The following is an 18,874-nucleotide window of genomic DNA, read 5'->3' as shown; positions in this document are numbered from 1 at the left end:
CGGTGGGATGAAGGTAATAATTATCCCATGTTGGGTAGTGGACCCCTGCATATACTAGTGTCATTGTTTACGTATATGTTGAATAATCTACAATGAGTGCCATGTAATGTACCACCAGTAATGTTGTGAGTAAGAGTAAAGAAGAAGGAACTGAGTTTGCACTAAGCTCAGGAGGTGAACCTGGTAATTATATGATTAATACACTATCTTTCCCCCATTGATTGCACATTAATAAACTTGTTTTTAGAATACTTTAGGTGTATTCATTTCTCCCACAGTATTTTACCTTTATTTCCATCCAAGTGACTTGATACCAAAATTACCATACTCACGTGCCTAGACCCTCGACCATGCTTCCAAAAGAATGACCATGCTACCAAAAGAATGTCCATGCTACCAAAGAATAGGTGACGGAACTGAGTAAGAGTAAGAACTAAGAGAAGTAAGTAAGATGAGGGAGGTGTAGAAACAGAGAGGGAACCCGCCCCCTCACATTGGTGGCAGCCCAAGAACACGCCCCCTCACATTGGTGTGCAGCTGGGATGTAATTTATATGGTATCAAGGTCAGGAGGAATAAATGTGATACTGTGGGTAATTTCTGTGTTTAAATGTGAGCTGTAATAACCATTTCTCCGTGCATTTACCTAACCATGTCACTGTAACTAATGAATATTTCAGAGTGCTAATAATCTTGTAATGTAATTTTTCCCAGTGTACAGCATAGTTGTAATTCTGTGCAAATTTTTTTGAGGTTACGGAGATATTGAAAACAGTTTACGGCAAATACTTTACTTGGAGTTAGGTTAGAACATTGGCCTCGAGAAAATTAGAAATCTGTTTTAAAGTAAAGTTTACAGAAAAATGTGAATACTTATAATGTTCAAGTACTGTATTGGAAAAGTGTGTAGTGGACTTCTCCCCTACAACTGCCTACAACTGCGTAGCAGCTCACCACCTGCTATCGCATTCCAATGTGCCGCCTTCCCTAGCAACCAACCAGATGTTACCGTATCTTAGCAACGAAACTATTCACCGGCTACTTCTCGGGTTTTCCCACCATGACTCATGGCGGCTGCTGCGGGGTATATAAGCTCTGTCTCTCCCTTGAGATTCAGTCTGACCAATCTTCTTGAACAAGCAACACCTCCTCCTCTGCCGCTGCCTGGCGACCCTCGCCTCTCCTCAGCCTGCCTGGCGGTCCTCGCTCCCGCCAGCGAGCATGTCCTTCTCTGAGCTTCCTCACCAACCAACTCTCATTCTGCCCATTTTCCTGAACAAGCAACATCTCCTCCAGCAAGCTCCACGCTGTTAACATTTCATTCAACCAGGAGGCCAGCAACAGGCAACATCTTCTCTAACGAAGCTCCTGCACATCTACCTCCTTCAACAAGCTACTCACCGCACGTCTCTACCAAGCAGCCCCTCACCACACAGCACCTCCAGCACCAGACTGTCTATCATATAACTTATATATTATACAAGAAAACCACATTAGAGTTTCCTTCCATCCTGAGTGCTAGACAACGTTAATATCTCGATACCCCTACAAGTGTCTGAAAACAGAGGTTAGCTACCTAATTTTTTTTTTTTTTTGCAGTCTTTGTGAAAATCTCAGAAAAGTGTTGGTTGTATGCCAAGGTAAATTTTTTTTGGGTGCCTTTCTGCACTGGTACCATAGCAATTGTTGTGATCACTCGAGTTAATACTTTGTTATTTACAGACAATGAGGGACATTGAACACGTGCCGTGTTACGAGTGTTGTGGACAGTGTTGATTTCTGAGTGTACCGGAAGGCCATAATTATATTAAGGTTATGTAACAGTTATTTGTAATTGACATAATATTGATGTAGTTGTTTTAATTTTAATTGGAAGTGTTTTAGTTATAAGTTGATGTCAGATTTGGGCAAGTGAATTTAGTTGTATTACCTGTGTTGTGTTAGATACCCGAGTATTTTTTATTTTTTGTATTGTTTCTATTAGTATGATTTTTAGTGCATAGAGCATTAGTTTCTAGCAGTGTAGACTTACAGGCAATGTCATTAAGTGTGTTTTATGTTTATTTGAGATCTTATACATGTATAATTTCAGCAATTGCTTTGATGAGTTGAGGACTCTATGGTGATATGGACATCTGTAAAAGAACGCAATCTTTGAAAATTGATTGGTGAAAGTACATGTAAGGACCCCCCATTTGTGAGTACAGCAGAGTAAATTGTGAAGTGATAAGTGTTGAAATCATTGCAATTGAAAAGACAGTGAATATTTGTTGAGTACTGAGGGAACAGTCTCGTAAAGTATTACAGTATTACCACTTTATTTTTGGTGAGAGTGACTCGGTAATGGAAATATCTGTTTCTTTTTTAAGTTGATTTGTTATAGTACAGTGTAATTCCGGAAGAGTTAATACAGTGTTGCACCCTACAGAGATTGACAATAACAAGTACCATTGCCTTTGAGTGTGCACAGTAAGTTTGTCTTGAAAAGTGACAACAAAATACAAGTTCACATTTCAGTATTATTACTACAGGTAATGAGTAATAAGTTGAGTAGTAATTTGTGCAATAATTTTGAGCCAGTATTTCACGTGTTTTCATGTATTAGGACAGTTAGGCAGTAATCCATTTGTTTCTGAAGTGTGCACTGTGCCCGTGTTGTGTAGTACAGGGAGTAGTTGTGACCTCTAGGCATGATGGCCGTCACAAGAGAACCATTCAGGGCCGTCAGCTCAGAACCTGTGTCCAGTAAGTTGATGTGTAGACTTGAGAAGTATGAGGATGGAGACATGTTCATTCTCAGGAATGACACCTGGGTTTCACCACCAGTTGCTTCATCAGATGCATGGCCTGAGGGACAAGGAAGTGTAGAAGAGACGAGTGTGGAATGCCTCTCTTGCTAGTTATGTGAGAGATGAGCATCAGTGTTACCGGGATTTCTTTAAAGGGTTGTAGACTTTGACTGGCAGGCATTGAGTGTTGACATGCATGGTGAAGAGTGAGGTTTTGCATACTTGTGTTGCAATTGAGAAGTACAACTGGTAAGTGAGTACGTTGTTTGCCATGTGTTGTATGTGGAATGTTTGTGAGTGTGTAGGTGTTGGTGATTTTTTTTTTCTTTGATTTTTTTTTGATGGGGATTGTCAAGTGCAGTAGACACAGAGATTGGAAGATGGATTGGCAGTTATGCAATCAACTGATGGGTATCTGTTACTAGTTGAGTAAAGATACCAGTTGAGAGTTCTCAAGTTTTGCCGGTAAAGCCCTAGCAGCAGGCATGGAGGAGCAGAGCTGCTCGAGGGTGTCCATCCTGCGGTGTAGAGACTGTAGCAGGTCCCTCATGTCTTGTGAGGTGTTGCTCGTCTGAGGAGCGTTGACCCGGTTGACAAGATTAGAGGTAAGTGACGGTGTGGCCGCTGAGTTGTCCGTGGCAGCATGGCGCACAGCAGTGTATTCATGGGATACTTTGTCTGCCGTGGCTACATAGGTCGCCGGGGTTAGAGAGTAGACCAGTGCGGACAGGGCGAGGCGAAGAGCATGAAATTCCAAAAAACTGTTAGGGCAAACATTATCGGCGTGAGATTTGTGCTCCTGGAACAATCTAGCAGAGAGTGTTCTGATGGCACCGAGAGTGAACTGTTTCAAGGTCAGACTTCACCAGCACTGCAGCAAGTTCAGTTATATTCAGGAGCCGGTGCATACCCAGTACTTGCCAACAGTGCATAATAAAGACGTGATCGACAGCCCGAGCGGCTAATGAGCTGATTAGTGGTGAAGAGGAAAAAAGAAAAGGGCAGAGTAAAAGTACTTATTATTAGTAGTGAGTTCTTTACCTTTACTTGTTATTAGTAGTGTAGTGTGTTCCTGTACCTTTACTTGTTATTAGTAGTGTAGTGTGTTCCTGTACCTTTACTTGTTATTAGTAGTGTAGTGTGTTCCTGTACCTTTACTTGTTATTAGTAGTGTAGTGTGTTCCTGTACCTTTACTTGTTATTAGTAGTGTAGTGTGTTCCTGTACCTTTACTTGTAGTGTGTTCCTGTACCTTTACTTGTTATTAGTAGTGTAGTGTGTTACTGTACTTTTACTTGTAGTGTGTTCCTGTACCTTTACTTGTAGTGTGTTCCTGTACCTTTACTTGTTATTAGTAGTGTAGTGTGTTCCTGTATCTTTACTTGTTATTAGCAGTGTAGTGTGGTGTTATGGTGTTCCTGTACCTTTACTTGTAGTGTGTTCCTGTACCTTCACTTGTTATTAGTAGTGTAGTGTGTTCCTGTACTTTTACTTGTAGTGTGTTCCTGTACCTTTACTTGTTATTAGTAGTGTAGTGTTCCTGTACTTTTACTTGTAGTGTGTTCCTGTATCTTTACTTGTTATTAGTGGTGTAGTGTGTTCCTGTACCTATACTTGTAGTGTGTTCCTGTACCTTTACTTGTTATTAGTAGTGTAGTGTGTTCCTGTATCTTTACTTATTATTAGTAGTGTAGTGTGTTCCTGTACCTTTACTTGTAGTGTGTTCCTGTACCTTTACTTGTTATTAGTAGTGTAGTGTGTTCCTGTACTTTTACTTGTAGTGTGTTCCTGTATTCTTACTTGTTATTAGTAGTGTAGTGTGTTCCTGTACTTTTACTTGTAGTGTGTTCCTGTACCTTTACTTGTTATTAGCAGTGTAGTGTGTTCCTGTACTTTTACTTGTAGTGTGTTCCTGTACCTTTACTTCTTATTAGTAGTGTAGTGTGTTCCTGTACTTTTACTTGTAGTGTGTTCCTGTACCTTTACTTGTTATTAGCAGTGTAGTGTGTTCCTGTACTTTTACTTGGAGTGTGTTCCTGTATCTTTACTTGTTATTAGTAGTGTAGTGTGTTCCTGTACCTTTACTTGTAGTGTGTTCCTGTACCTTTACTTGTTATTAGAAGTGTAGTGTGTTCCTGTACTTTTAGTTGTAGTGTGTTCCTGTATTCTTACTTGTTATTAGTAGTGTAGTGTGTTCCTGCACTTTTACTTGTAGTGTGTTTCTGTACCTTTACTTGTTATTAGCAGTGTAGTGTGTTCCTGTACTTTTACTTGTAGTGTGTTCCTGTACCTTTACTTGTTATTAGTAGTGTAGTGTGTTCCTGTACCTTTACTTGTTATTAGTAGTGTAGTGTGTTCCTGTACCTTTACTTGTACTGTGTTCCTGTACCTTTACTTGTTATTAGCAGTGTAGTGTGTTCCTGTACCTTTACTTGTAGTGTGTTCCTGTACTTTTACTTGTAGTGTGTTCCTGTATCTTTACTTGTTATTAGTTGTGTAGTGTGTTCCTGTACATTACTTGTTATTAGCAGTGTAGTGTGTTCCTGTACCTTTACTTGTTATTAGTAGTGTAGTGTGTTCCTGTACCTTTACTTGTTATTAGTAGTGTACCGTGTTCCTGTACTTTTACTTGTTATTGGTAGTGTAGTGTGATCCTGTACCTTTACTTGTTATTAGTAGTGTAGCGTGTTCCTGTACTTTTACTTGTTATTAGTAGTGCAGTGTGTTCCTGTACTTTTACTTGTTATTAGTAGTGTAGCGTGTTCCTGTACTTTTACTTGTTATTGGTAGTGTAGTGTGTTCCTGTACCTTTAATTGTTATTGGTAGTGTAGTGTGTTCCTGTACCTTTACTTGTTATTAGTAGTGCAGTGTGTTCCTGTACCTTTACTTGTTATTAGTAGTGTAGTGTGTTCCTGTACCTTTACTTGTTATTGGTAGTGTAGTGTGTTCCTGTACCTTTACTTGTTATTAGTAGTGTAGCGTGTTCCTGTACTTTTACTTGTAGTGTGTTCCTGTACCTTTACTTGTTATTAGTAGTGTAGTGTGTTCCTGTATCTTTACTTGTTATTAGTAGTGTAGTGTGTTCCTGTACCTTTAATTGTCATTGGTAGTGTAGTGTATTCCTGTACCTTTACTTGTTATTAGTAGTGTAGTGTGTTCCTGTACCTTTACTTGTAGTGTGTTCCTGTACCTTTACTTGTAGCGTGTTCCTGCACCTTTACTTGTAGTGTGTTCCTGTACCTATACTTGTTTTTAGTAGTGTACTGTGTTCCTGTACCTTTACTTGTTATTAGCAGTGTAGTGTGTTCCTGTACCTTTACTTGTAGTGTGTTCCTGTACTTTTACTTGTAGTGTGTTCCTGTACCTTTACTTGTTATTAGTAGTGTAGTGTGTTCCTGTACCTTTACTTGTTATTGGTAGTGTAGTGTGTTCCTGTACCTTTACTTGTTATTAGTAGTGTAGCGTGTTCCTGTACTTTTACTTGTAGTGTGTTCCTGTACTTTTACTTGTAGTGTGTTCCTGCATATTTACTTGTTATTAGCAGTGTAGTGTGTTCCTGTACCTTTACTTGTTATTAGTAGTGTAGTGTGTTCCTGTACCTTTAATTGTTATTAGTAGTGTAGTGTATTCCTGTACCTTTACGTGTTATTAGTAGTGTTGTGTGTTCCTGTACCTTTACTTGTAGTGTGTTCCTGTACTTTTACTTGTAGTGTGTTCCTGTATCTTTACTTTTTATTAGTAGTGTAGTGTGTCCCTGTATCTTCACTTGTTATTAGCAGTGTAGTGTGCTCCTGTATCTTTACCGTTATTAATAGTGTAGTGTGTTCCTGAATCTTTACTTGTTATTAGCAGTGTAGTGTGTTCCTGTACCCTTACTTGTCATTAATAGTGTAGTGTGTTCCTGTACATTTACTTGTAGTGTGTTGCTGTATGTTTACTTGTCATTTGTAGTGAAGTGTGTTCATGTACCTTTACTTGTTATTAGTTGTGTAGTGTGTTCTTGTACATTACTTGTTATTAGCAGTGTAGTGTGTTCCTATATCTTTACTTGTTATTAGTAGTGTAGTGTGTTCCTGTACCTTTACTTGTAGTGTGTTCCTGCACATTTACTTGTAGTGCGTTCCTTTATCGTTATTAATAGTGTAGTGTGTGCCTGTATCCTTACTTGTTATTAGCAGTGCAGTGTGTTCCTGTACTCTTACTTGTTATTAATAATAGTGTAGTGTGTTCCTATATCTTACTTGTTATTAGCAGTGTAGTGTGTCCCTGTACCTTTACTTGTTATTAGTTTTGCATTGTGTTCCTATATCTTTATTTGTTATTCGTAGTGTATTGTGATCCTGTACCTTTACTTGTTTTTAGTAATGTAGTGTGATTCTGTAAATTAATTGTAGTGTGTTTCTGAACCTTTACTTGTACTATTTTAATGTACCCTTACTTGTTATTAATGGTGTAGTGTGTTCCTGTACCCTTACTTGCAGTGTGTTCCTGTATCCTTTACTTGTTATTAGTAGTGTAGTGTGTTCCGGTACCTTTACTTGTTATTAGCAGTGTAGTGTGTTCCTGTATCTTTACTTATTAGTAGTGTAGTGTGTTCCTGTACATTTCCTTGTTGTTAGTGGTGACCTGTGGTGTAATGGTCAGCAGCCTCACCTCACAGATGAACTGACCCGAGTTTGATACTCAGGCAGGGTGAAACCATGGGCAAGCTTCTTTACGCCGTTTGCCTCTGTCTCCCCAGCAGTAATTGGGAAGCTGGATGTTAATGGATTTGCGGATCGTATTCTGCGGTAATGATTAACCAGTGGAATGTGTGAGAAATTTTTGAGCATAATATTCTCCATTGAATTCGAATTTGCAATCCTTAATATTACCATTTCACAAAAATTTCTCACACATTCCTTCACAACTAAAAACCTGGAACGTCAATGTGGCATTTAAAAACTCATGCACTGTTAAACAAATGTTAATCAAGAACTCCCCCCAACAACACAATTGGTTGCATTTATAAAGTTCCTTGCAAGGAATGTAATATGTTTTACTTAGGCCAGACAGGTAAAGATCTTGCAACTAGAATTAAACAACACAAATACAGTGTTAGGACAGGCCAAGAATCCAATGCTCTGTTTGTTCATTTGAGGATAACAAGCATTGCATTGACTGGGATAATGCCTCCTCAATATTACCATGTAATTCAATTGATAGTAGGAACATCATAGAATCTAGTCTTATTAAACATACCGAAGCATTCAACATGAATTTGAGTAACGGCATGTACAAGCTGGACAATTTTGTAATTAAGAAGATTTGTAACAGGTGAGAAGGCCGGGTCACCTGACCATCTGACCTGACCACCAACCGTTGTGTGCTATTTAAAGATTAGTAGGGTCATTACCTAATACCTGACCATTGTGGACCTGGTCTCACCCTCCTCTGTATATATACACCTTGGTTTGTATTTCTCTCTCTAGTCTGTACTCACCCCTGAAGATGTGAATTACACGAAAGCGCTTGGGAACTTCGTGTTTTCTTCTTTCCTTGTGGTTATCAGCATATATATATATATATATATATATATATATATATATATATATATATATATATATATATATATATATATATATATATATATATATATATATATATATATATATATATATATACATATATATATAAAAGAACATAAGAAAGTGGGATACTGCAGGAGGCCGACTGGCCCATACAGGGCAGATCCCTTTCACACCCATCCCAGCACTTCCATGTGCCTATCCAACTTCGTCTTAAAGCTCCCTAGCGTCCCCGATCCTACTATAGTACTCGGTAGCCTATTCCACATATCCACAACTCTATTACCAAACCAGTGCTTGCCTATATCCACTTATTTCTTTTGTAGTGTAGTCACGTACCTTTACTTGTTAATAGTAGTGTAGTGTCTTCCTATACTTTACTTATCTTTAATAGTAGTGAGTTCCTGTACCTTTACTTTTTATCAGTAGTGTAGTGTGTTCCTGTACCTTTACTTGTTATTGGTAGTGTAGTGTGTTCCTGTACCTTTACTTGTTATTGGTAGTGTAGTGTGTTCCTGTACCTTTACTTTTTATTAATAGTGTAGTGTGTTCCTGTACTTTTACTTGTTATTGGTAGTGTAGTGTGTTCCTGTACTTTTACTTGGTATTAGTAGTATAGTGTGTTCCTGTACTTTTACTTGTTATTGGTAGTGTAGTGTGTTCCTGTACTTTTACTTGGTATTAGTAGTATAGTGTGTTCCTGTAAATTTACTTGTTAATAGTAGTGAGTTCCTGTACCTTTACTTGTTATCAGTAGTGTAGTGTGTTCCTGTACTTTTACTTGTTATTGGTAGTGTAGTGTGTTCCTGTACCTTTACTTGTTAATATTAGTGTAGTGTGTTCCTGTACTTTTACTTGGTATTAGTAGTATAGTGTGTTCCTGTACTTTTACTTGGTATTAGTAGTGTAGTGTGTTAACATAAGAACATAAGAAAATAAGGAGTCTGCAATAGGCCGGTTGGCCTGTGCATGGCAGTTCCTGTCGAGAGTTACTACCACTCTCTATCATCCATGAATCTATCTAGCCTCCTTTTGAAACTTTCCAGAGTTCCCGCACTTACTACAAAGTTGCTAAGCTTGTTCCACTCGTCCACCACCCTATTTGTGAAAAAGTTTCTTCCTATCTCCCTCCTAAACCTAAACTTATCCAACTTGAATCCGTTGCTCCGAGTCCTATCCTGCTCGGATATTATAAGAACTTTATCTATATCCCCTTTATTGATTCCTTTCACCCACTTAAATACTTCTATCATATCTCCCCGCACTCTTCGTCTTTCTAGGGAATGCAAGTTAAGTTTCTTTAACCTATCCTGATATGGAAGGTTTCTAAGTCCCGGAATCATTTTGTCATTCTTCGCTGCACCGACTCTAGTGAATTTATATCCATTCTATAATAGGGCACCAGAACTGAACCGCATAATCGAGGTGCGGCCTGACTAGCGCAAGATATAGTTGCAATAAGACCTCTGCACTCTTGTTACTTACACTTCTAGATATAAAACCCAATACTCTGTTTGCCTTATTTCGAACATTAACGCACTGTTTTCTAGGCCGTAGGTCCGGGCTTACAAGTACCCCTAGGTCTCTTTCACAAGTCGACTTCTCTAGGTTGATGTTGTTAAGGCTTCATTATAAGTATTTGTTCTTCCAATATTAAGTACGCTGCACTTGCTGGTGTTGAATTTCATTTGCCATTTTTCAGACCACCCCTGCAGTTCATTTAGATCCTCCTGTAATGCATTTGCATCCTGCCCTGAATTAATTTGCCGACCTATTTTGGTGTCATCCGCAAACTTGCTTATGTCACTGCTGATCCCAGTATCTAAATCGTTTATGTAGATTATGAACAAGAGTGTGCAGTGTGCTCCTGTACCTTTACTTGTTATTAGTAGTGTAGTGTGTTCCTGTACCTGTACTTGTTATTAGTAGTGCAGTGTGTTCCTGTACTTTTACTAGTTATTAGTAGTGTAGTGTGTTCCTTTACCTCTACTTGCAGTGTGTTCCTGTATTCTTACTTGTAATGTGTTCCTCTACCTTTACTTATAGTGTGTTCCTATTCCTTTACTTGAAGTGTGTTCCTATTCCTTTACTTGTACACACCTCGGTCCTTTTCACATTCCGTCTCATTTAATACAGTCTCTTCGTCCCGTTGGGACATATGGTACGCCTCCTTACCTTTGGTACGCCCCAGGTGCATCCCCTTAAACTTCGTGACAGCTGTAGCATTTGCTAAGTACACCGTATTTTGCAGGGTGTGGTTAGAAATGTCATTGCTTTCACCGCGTTTACCTCTTTCCGGGTGGTAGATAGAGCTGGTGCCTCCCCCTGGAAGGGAGGTTTAGTGGGTGGAGGGTGTACCGTTGGCACTGCCCTCCGGCTCAGCGCTCGTGCACTCGCCACCACTACTCTCCCCCTTGATATAACCCATGTACACCCGTTTCCTCTCTTTTACTTTTACTTTTGTCCTCTTCACTACTGATCGGCTCGTTAGCCGCTTGGGCGATCGGTCACGTCTCTGTCACGCACTGTTGGCAAGTACTGGGCATGCACCGGCTCCTGAATGTACCTGAACCCGCTCCAGTGTTGGTCAAGTCTTCTCTTGAAAGAGCTCGCACTCGGTGCCGTCACAACAGTCTCTGGTAGATTGTTCCAAGAGTTTACAACCCTCACTCCAAAAAAGTTTGCCTTTACAGTTTTCTGGATTTGCGGCTTCTTCAATCTTGAGCTGTGACCCCTTGTGGGGCGAGCGTCCGCCAGCTCCAAGTAAGGACACTCGACCGAGTAGTGCCCCTTGAGATGCTTATACACCTCAACTAGGTCATCCCTTGCCGGTCTGTAGTATAAGCTAGGCAAGATCAGGCGCTCCAATCTCTCAGGATAGATGAGGTGCCGAAGTGCAGGCACCAGTCTGGTGGCCCTCCTTTGAACATTTTCAACCAACTGACAGTCCCTAGCATATCTCGGGGACCAGACGGGGTGACAGTACTCCAGATGGGGAAGCACTTCACTCTTGAAGATCGTCACAAGGGACGGACCGTCTAGATATCTGAACGACCTTCTTATAAGACCCAATAATTTATTTGCCTGGTTTACCTTCTTCTCGTAATGGCCCGAGAACTTCAGCTCATTGTCAACATACACACCTAGGTCCTTCTCACATTCAGTCTCAACTAGTGCAGTTTCTTCATCCCGTTGGGACATATGATTCGTCTCCTTACCGTTGGTACGCCCCAGGTGCATCCTCTTACACTTCGTGACATTGAATCTCAGCAGCCATTTCTTCGACTATTCCTGAAGCCAACAGAAGTCCTTCTGCAGCTCTTCACAGTCCGCTTGGTTCTTAATTTCCCGAAATAACTTGGCGTCATCGGCAAACATTTGTATGGAAGAGTGTACAACGTCAGGCATGTCAGTTATGAAACAAAAAAAAACAACAGCGGGCCCAATACACTGCCCTGTGGTGCCAGCAATAGCTTCCTGTGCTGCTCCCTCTGTAATAACGTGCTATCTGGGTGAATGAATACATCCCGAAAGGTCTCGCCCCTTGCAAAGTCTTTTTGCTTGACGAATGACCTCTCATTTCTCCTCCTCACTCACTAGTGTGATCCTGAGAGGTCGAGGCTTGTCCTCCTGTTTATGTCCCCAGCCTCCTCACATCCTGAGTGTTGGTTGGCAATTTTAGAACCTCTGTACAAATATTCGCAAACTTCAACGTGTCGTGTGTTTTCCTGCTCCCTGCTTCCTTCTCCTGGCTCTCAGGGACTCCATAAACTATTACGTTGTTCCTGCGCTCGAAACGTTCCCGTTGTCCCTCCTCTCCCCTAGCAGTAGGTCTACTAGTTGCCATCTCTTCGACACACTTCTTCACATCCCCTAGCTGTTGTTGAACTTTATCAGGATCCTGCATTACTCTCCGTCACCTCCCGTGGCCCTGCTAAGACTTGAGCGTAACTCCTCATCACTACCCCTTCCATTCTGTCGGCTACTTCCTCGGACTCAACAATGGTCTCTATCCCAAATTGCTCAAGTTTGGCGATCAGCTTCATTTATTTCGCCCCTAGGACACGTGTTTCCTTATGACTTGCAAATGCCTCATTCACTTTGACTCTGCAGTGAGGGCAATACCAGTGACATCTTTCCTGCTTTACTCCATTATGTAACGTCCTTAACTTTAGGCCGCCCACATTGACGACATCTGTCGTCTCCCTGCAGTAATTGCACGTCAACAGACTTCCTGGTGCTGCTTCAGTCACTGATTTCCCGCCCGTCATGGTTGATTACTGGTGGGGAAGGGTCGACGTACAGACTTTATATGGATCTCTTAATCATCGGCTTACTACTCTCAATAATATTGATCTTTATTATTAATATGATAGTTGCTACTAATCTTTGCCTTGGTAGTAGGGCTCCACCTCAATAGTAATATTGATCTTCATTGTTGCTACGATAATTGCTTCTATTCTGTGTCCTGGTAACAGGGCATTAGCGTTAATGTCCCTTTAAAAGCCCGGCAGGCTCGCTGCTCGAATATAAGCCGCCATGGTGAAGCTACTGTAGGGGTATCGAGATATTAATGTTGTCTAGCACTCAGGATGGATGGAAACTCTAAGGTGGTTTTCTTGTATAATATAAGTTATATTATAGACAGTCTGGTGCTGGAGGTGTTGCTTGTTCAGGAAGAATGGTCAGAATGAATCTCAATGGAGAGACAGAGCTTATATACCCAGCAGCAGCGGCCAGTCCTCTATGAATCATGTTGGGAAAACCCAGAAAGTTGCCGGTGACTAGTTTCGTTGCTAAGCAACGGTAACATCTGGTTGGTTGCTAGGGAAGGCGATAGCAGGTGGTGGCGTGGCTACGCAGTTGTAGGCAGTTGTAGGGGAGACGTCCACTACACTACCCATGAGTTGGCACAGTTTATTTCTTCTGACTGAGATATTTATCCCTCAGTGGGATGCCTTCCTTTATAATCACGTCTACTAATTGAAGCCTAAGTGATCGTGCCTTTGCGGCAATTCAATGTTATTTAAAAAGAAAGAAAAAACAATAATAATAGTAACAACTTAGCTGCCACTCTGCTGGTCACCTCCACCTGGCACTTCTTACGTCCAGTGTTGCCGTCCAAGACTGTTTGAATTGAGCTGTGTACACTGTATCTCCCTATGAATGGTGGATTGTAGGCACAATTTCAATCCTTGAGAAAGCACCCCACACACAAGAGAAAAAAAAGTCTTTGTGGCACCAATAATACGACTCGGTTACTGCTGGTAGTGGTGCCGTGTCAGCTTGCTTGCCAATTTGTTCCTCACTTTAAGTTATTTACAACCTCTTCCTCTGGCACTGATGATACTATGAACTGACTAAACTAAAGGCACAGTACTACACTCCCTGGTTGGCCTTTATCACAGCCGTGACCACAACTCCGTATAAAAAAAATAAAAGCTTCGCCATATGGCAATGATTTTGTGGTTGTATGCCTCTTGACCTGGGCTGTATCTCCAACTCGGTGGAAATTGAGTTTTCAATAATACAATCGCGTCTAGTATTAACAATCCTACATAGATTTACACCTTCACATCATTAAGACGATTTTGATGATTTTATGTAATCACTGTCCAATTTCTGCAGCTCAACAACGAAGGCCCGAATGCCGAACAGCTTTGTTACAGAGACGCAACACTACCCAAACCGCACGCTGACGCTGCTCACAATAATTAGTATTGTAGTGTGTTCATGTACCTTTACTTGTTATTAGCAGTGTAGTGTGTTCCTGTACCTTTACTTGTTATTAGCAGTGTAGTGTGTTCCTGTACCTTTACTTGTTATTAGCAGTGTAGTGTGTTCCTGTACCTTTACTTGTTATTAGCAGTGTAGTGTGTTCATGTACCTTTACTTGTAGTGTGTTCCTGCACCTTTACTTTCAGTGTGTTCCTGTACCTTTACTTGTAGTATGTTCCTGTACCTTTACTTGCAGTGTGTTCATGTACATTTACTTGTAGTGTGTTCCTGTACATTTACTTGTAGTGTTTTCCTGTATTCTATGGCTTTTAATATCTGTAAGGTCACGCCTTAAATATAGTCTCACTGTAATCCTGAAGTCATTATTACAACATTTGTTTATCTCTGGCTGCGTCTTATGCACTGTTGAATGTGAACCTAATGTGTGCACGTTAACTTATTCCAGTTTATATTAAAATTTATTGTTGTGTTAATAACTCGCCTTAAAGACATTTATTTATTTATTTAATTATTTATATTTAACTTGTCAGGTTTCTAAGAGTGGCGAGGAACGTGTAGGAAGTTAAGCTGTAAACATGAGGGAGGCTGAGTGTGAAATCTTTTTTGTTATCATATATTTGTATCTTTATCCTCACACACTTTTTTCAGATCCATTATACGTATACCAATATGCTAATATATCATTAACATAAACACTGAGGAATATAAAACTATAAAAATAGTGAGTGTTCCCATTGTTTTATACAATAACAATGTTCCAACAATTACAAACATAGCAAAGTAATTGTGGGCAACTCTCCACCCACACAATTCCTATCATTAATTACCTAGTACTAGTAAATATTACAACTGAACTTAATTATCATCTTGTCCCCATATTTTTTAAAATGAAAAAGATAAATAAATTAATGGGTGATAATAAGATTCTGTCGCCCTCTTCTGTAATGTATTGTTCTCTCCATCCATATATATTTATCATGTCGATCCACAATGGAAATGTGGATAAGAAGAAAAGATAAGTCTTGATAAAACCACACGGAAAAAGGGAAGCACTGGAGTACATCACCATCCTTCACCACTATGTGACAACAGGGACACACATCACCATCCTTCACCACTATGTGACAACAGGGACACACATCACCATCCTTCACCACTATGTGACAACAGGGACACACATCACCATCCTTCACCACTATGTGACAACAGGGACACACATCACCATCACCACCATGCAACAGGGACACACATCACCATCCTTCACCACTATGTGACAACAGGGACACACATCACTATCCTTCACCACTATGTTGCAACAGGGACACACATCACCATCCTTCACCACTATGTGACAACAGGGACACACATCACTATCCTTCACCACTATGTGACAACAGGGACACACATCACCATCCTTCACCACCATGTGACAACAGGGACACACATCACCATCCTTCACCACCATGTGACACCAGGGACACACATCACCATCCTTCACCACTATGTGACAACAGGGACACACATCACCATCCTTCACCACCATGTGACAACAGGGACACACATCACCATCCTTCACCACTATGTGACAACAGGGACATACATCACCATCCTTCACCACTATGTGACAACAGGACACACATCACCATCCTTCACCACCATGTGACAACAGGGACACACATCACCATCCTTCACCACCATGTGACAACAGGGACATACATCACCATTCACCACTATGTGACAACAGGGACACACATCACCATCCTTCACCACCATGTGACAACAGGGACACACATCACCATCCTTCACCACCATACAACAGGGACACACATCACCATCCTTCACCACCATGTGACAACAGGGACACACATCACCATCCTTCACCACTATGTGACAACAGGGACACACATCACCATCCTTCACCACTATGTGACAACAGGGACACACATCACCATCCTTCACCACCATGTGACAACAGGGACACACATCACCATCCTTCATCACCATGTGACAACAGGGACACACATCACCATCCTTCACCACCATGTGAGAACAAAAAGTAATCCTGAACTTCGTAGACATGTTTGGAGTTAGATCAACTATTTTTTTTCGGGTTTTAGCTTTTCCTTTATGAATGTTTTGTCCGCCTGTTCATATGAGGGGGAGATACACTCCAAGCTGGGATAAACACACACACACACACACACACACACACACACACACACACACACACACACACACACTAATGAATGGTTGACGATTGGTTTCGTAGTTACGTTCAGAAAGTTTTTGTTGGGTTGAATTTTATGTATAGGTTGACCTACTCACACACTTCTGTACTCAACGTAAGTACACAACCTCTTATCCTACATTAGTAACCGTTTTACATTTTAAGTTCCATTACTGGTAGCACGCACACACACACACACACACACACACACACACACACATATGGCTGGTGCTACCGAATGTCCACCAAAACACGTCAGCGTCTTCAGAAGGTGCAGCTAGGGCCTGGTGAGGAAGGGCAGCCGGCTATGGTAGTAGAGGGACCCCACTGGGGCTCTGAAGGGCAGCTTGTCACATTGGCAGGCGGGGCCCCCCGGCCCATCCCTACACCATTTCGCACACTATGGAGATATCACGCGGTCGCCAAACGTGTCGCTGACAAAGTAAGGGGAAGGAGCAAGTCGCCTACGTGCGTGGGTGAAGAAGCGGACGGACCGACGGCCGATGATGTGGTTGGGACAATCGCACGCCAGGCTACCGCGACCTTCCTTACACGCCACTTCGCAAAAGTCGCTGAGGGAATCCTTGGTGGTAGTGGGAACAGAGTCGTGGCTCCCCGTCACGTTGCCTCCAATAACGTCACCCCCATCGTTACCAGGAACCTTAGGCCTCCGGGGCTTTGGGGGATGGTAGTGTTCCATGTCATGGTCACCTGGCAACTGTGCTGAAGCCTGGCGGGTCCCGTCAGTGTCACCTGGCAACTGTGCTGGAGCCTGGCGGATCCCGTCAGTGTCACCTGGCAACTGTGCTGGAGCCTGGCGGATCCCGTCAGTGTCACCTGGCAACTGTGCTGGAGCCTGGCGGATCCTGTCAGTGTCACCTGGCAACTGTGCTGGAGCCTGGCGGATCCTGTCTTGATCATCTGGCAACTGTGACTCGGTGAGGGTGGGAGGGAAGGGCGGGGCATGGCATGGCCCAACAGGGTGGTCAGGACAGTCACACTCGGGTCCTCCCACGCCCTCCTTACACGCCTCGCGGCAGAACTCATGGAAAGGGTCCAGGGTGGTGGTGGTAGCTGCGTTATCAAAGATGCTCTTAGAGACTACACCAGACTGTTTAGGCTTCACAAATGATCTGGGGACGATTTCAGGCCTCACAGCTGGCTTCAGAATGACTTCAGGCGTCACAGCTGGCTTCAGAATGACTTCAGGCCTCACAGCTGGCTTCAGAATGACTTCAGGCCTCACAACTGACTTCAGAATGACTTCAGGCCTCACAGCTGGCTTCAGAATGACTTCAGGCCTCACAGCTGGCTTCAGAATGACTTCAGGCCTCACAGCTGGCTTCAGAATGACTTCAGGCCTCACAACTGGCTCGGGGACGGCTTCAGGGCACACAGATAGATGGCGATGCAAGGGAGGGTCGGGGACGTCGACGGGCGCCAGGGAGCGGGCGGTGGTGTTGACGGCCAGCAGCAGCAGCGCCCCCACACTGGCCACCACTCGCATCTCCATTCTCTCACCTACAACAGATAAAGTTGATCTATGTATTGATTGTTTGTTTTGTGTGTGTGTGTGTACTCTCAGTCAGGTGTCCACTCCATGTGCATGTGTGTGTCAGCTGTTAGTCAGGTGTCCACTGTTGTTGTTGTTGTTGTTTTTTTTGGGTTTTTTTTACGGAAATTAGCCCACCCGAGCACAGGTCACTGACCCACATCGGGGCCTGGGGGGGGGCGAAAATGTAATAATGATAATGATAATGAGGAGGAGGAGGAGGAGGAGGAGGAGGATGATGATGATGATGATGATGATGATAATAATAATGATAATAATAATTATTATTATTATTATTATTATTTTTATTATTATTATTATTTTTATTATTATTGTTATTATTATTATTATTATTATTATTATTATTATTATTATTATTATTATTATTTTTAACAATAAATAATAGAAATAGATAACGATTATAACCAAAAACTACTAATAATAATTACCATAAATAAAACACAAACGAAAAACTAAATCAAGAGTGAGAAACAATATACAGTATGTATGTTGTGTTGTCAATAGTAAGAGAAACAATTGAGACCCTGCAATTGTGTGTAAATGAGGCAGAAAGTCAGATCAGCAACCTGGGCTGTACGTATATTAGTATTTCTGTTTCATTATGTAAACTTAACAGAATGTATCTTTATTTTTTGCACATTTATGAGAGACCTGAAGAAGCAGTTGTGAAGAAAAAAAAGAATTAAAGAGATTGTAATATGTTAATGAAACGAGAAAGTGTTGGAAGGGTTTTGTTTCGGTTTGTTTTACTCTCTTTCTCTGGGAAGGCTTTGAGGAGATAGGACGGGACAAGAATGGTTGGTGTATATATATCTATTGTTATCTGGGCATTCGTGGATAATTTTGGTGTTAACTAAGGTGTAGTATGTTAATTATAGCTAAAAGAGTGATGTAATAGTGAGAGACCATTATATTTTGTAATGGCCCCTGTTTCATCAACAGAAAGATTATATAAATGGGTTAATTACATATTGATTTAT

The 18,874-nt window shown here is 41.5% G+C and overlaps 1 protein-coding gene across 3 annotated transcripts; it reads right to left on the bottom strand.

Annotated features, from left to right (window-relative positions):
• Positions 1–16,061: 16,061 nt before the first annotated feature.
• Positions 16,062–17,910, bottom strand: LOC121861847 (translation initiation factor IF-2-like). Of its 3 annotated transcripts, none has more exons than XM_042359743.1 (2): positions 17,136–17,910; positions 16,062–17,051 (listed from the first exon to the last, which is right to left on the bottom strand). In XM_042359743.1, exons 1-2 carry the CDS (start codon positions 17,832–17,834, stop codon positions 16,722–16,724), a joined length of 1,029 nt encoding a protein of 342 aa, XP_042215677.1. In that variant the 5' UTR covers positions 17,835–17,910; the 3' UTR covers positions 16,062–16,721. The 3 variants fall into 3 exon arrangements, with proteins under 3 accessions (XP_042215677.1, XP_042215676.1, XP_042215675.1); XM_042359742.1 differs by having other exon boundaries at positions 16,062–17,472; positions 17,503–17,908; XM_042359741.1 differs by having other exon boundaries at positions 16,062–17,652; positions 17,683–17,905.
• Positions 17,911–18,874: the final 964 nt, after the last annotated feature.

This window comes from Homarus americanus, unplaced genomic scaffold (genome assembly GCF_018991925.1).
Source record: "Homarus americanus isolate GMGI-L3 unplaced genomic scaffold, GMGI_Hamer_2.0 scaffold51053, whole genome shotgun sequence".
Classification (NCBI taxonomy): domain Eukaryota; kingdom Metazoa; phylum Arthropoda; class Malacostraca; order Decapoda; family Nephropidae; genus Homarus; species Homarus americanus.
This window is presented reverse-complemented; position numbering and strand designations above follow the sequence as displayed.

Bases quoted from the DNA above. Each gene is read 5' to 3' on its own strand.
- LOC121861847 (XM_042359742.1), bottom strand. From the start codon at position 17,834: ATGGAGATGCGAGTGGTGGCCAGTGTGGGGGCGCTGCTGCTGCTGGCC. The intron at 17,473-17,502 runs GCCTGAAGTCAT...GCCAGCTGTGAG, and splicing joins ATTCTGAAGCCAGCTGTGAC to GCCTGAAATCGTCCCCAGAT.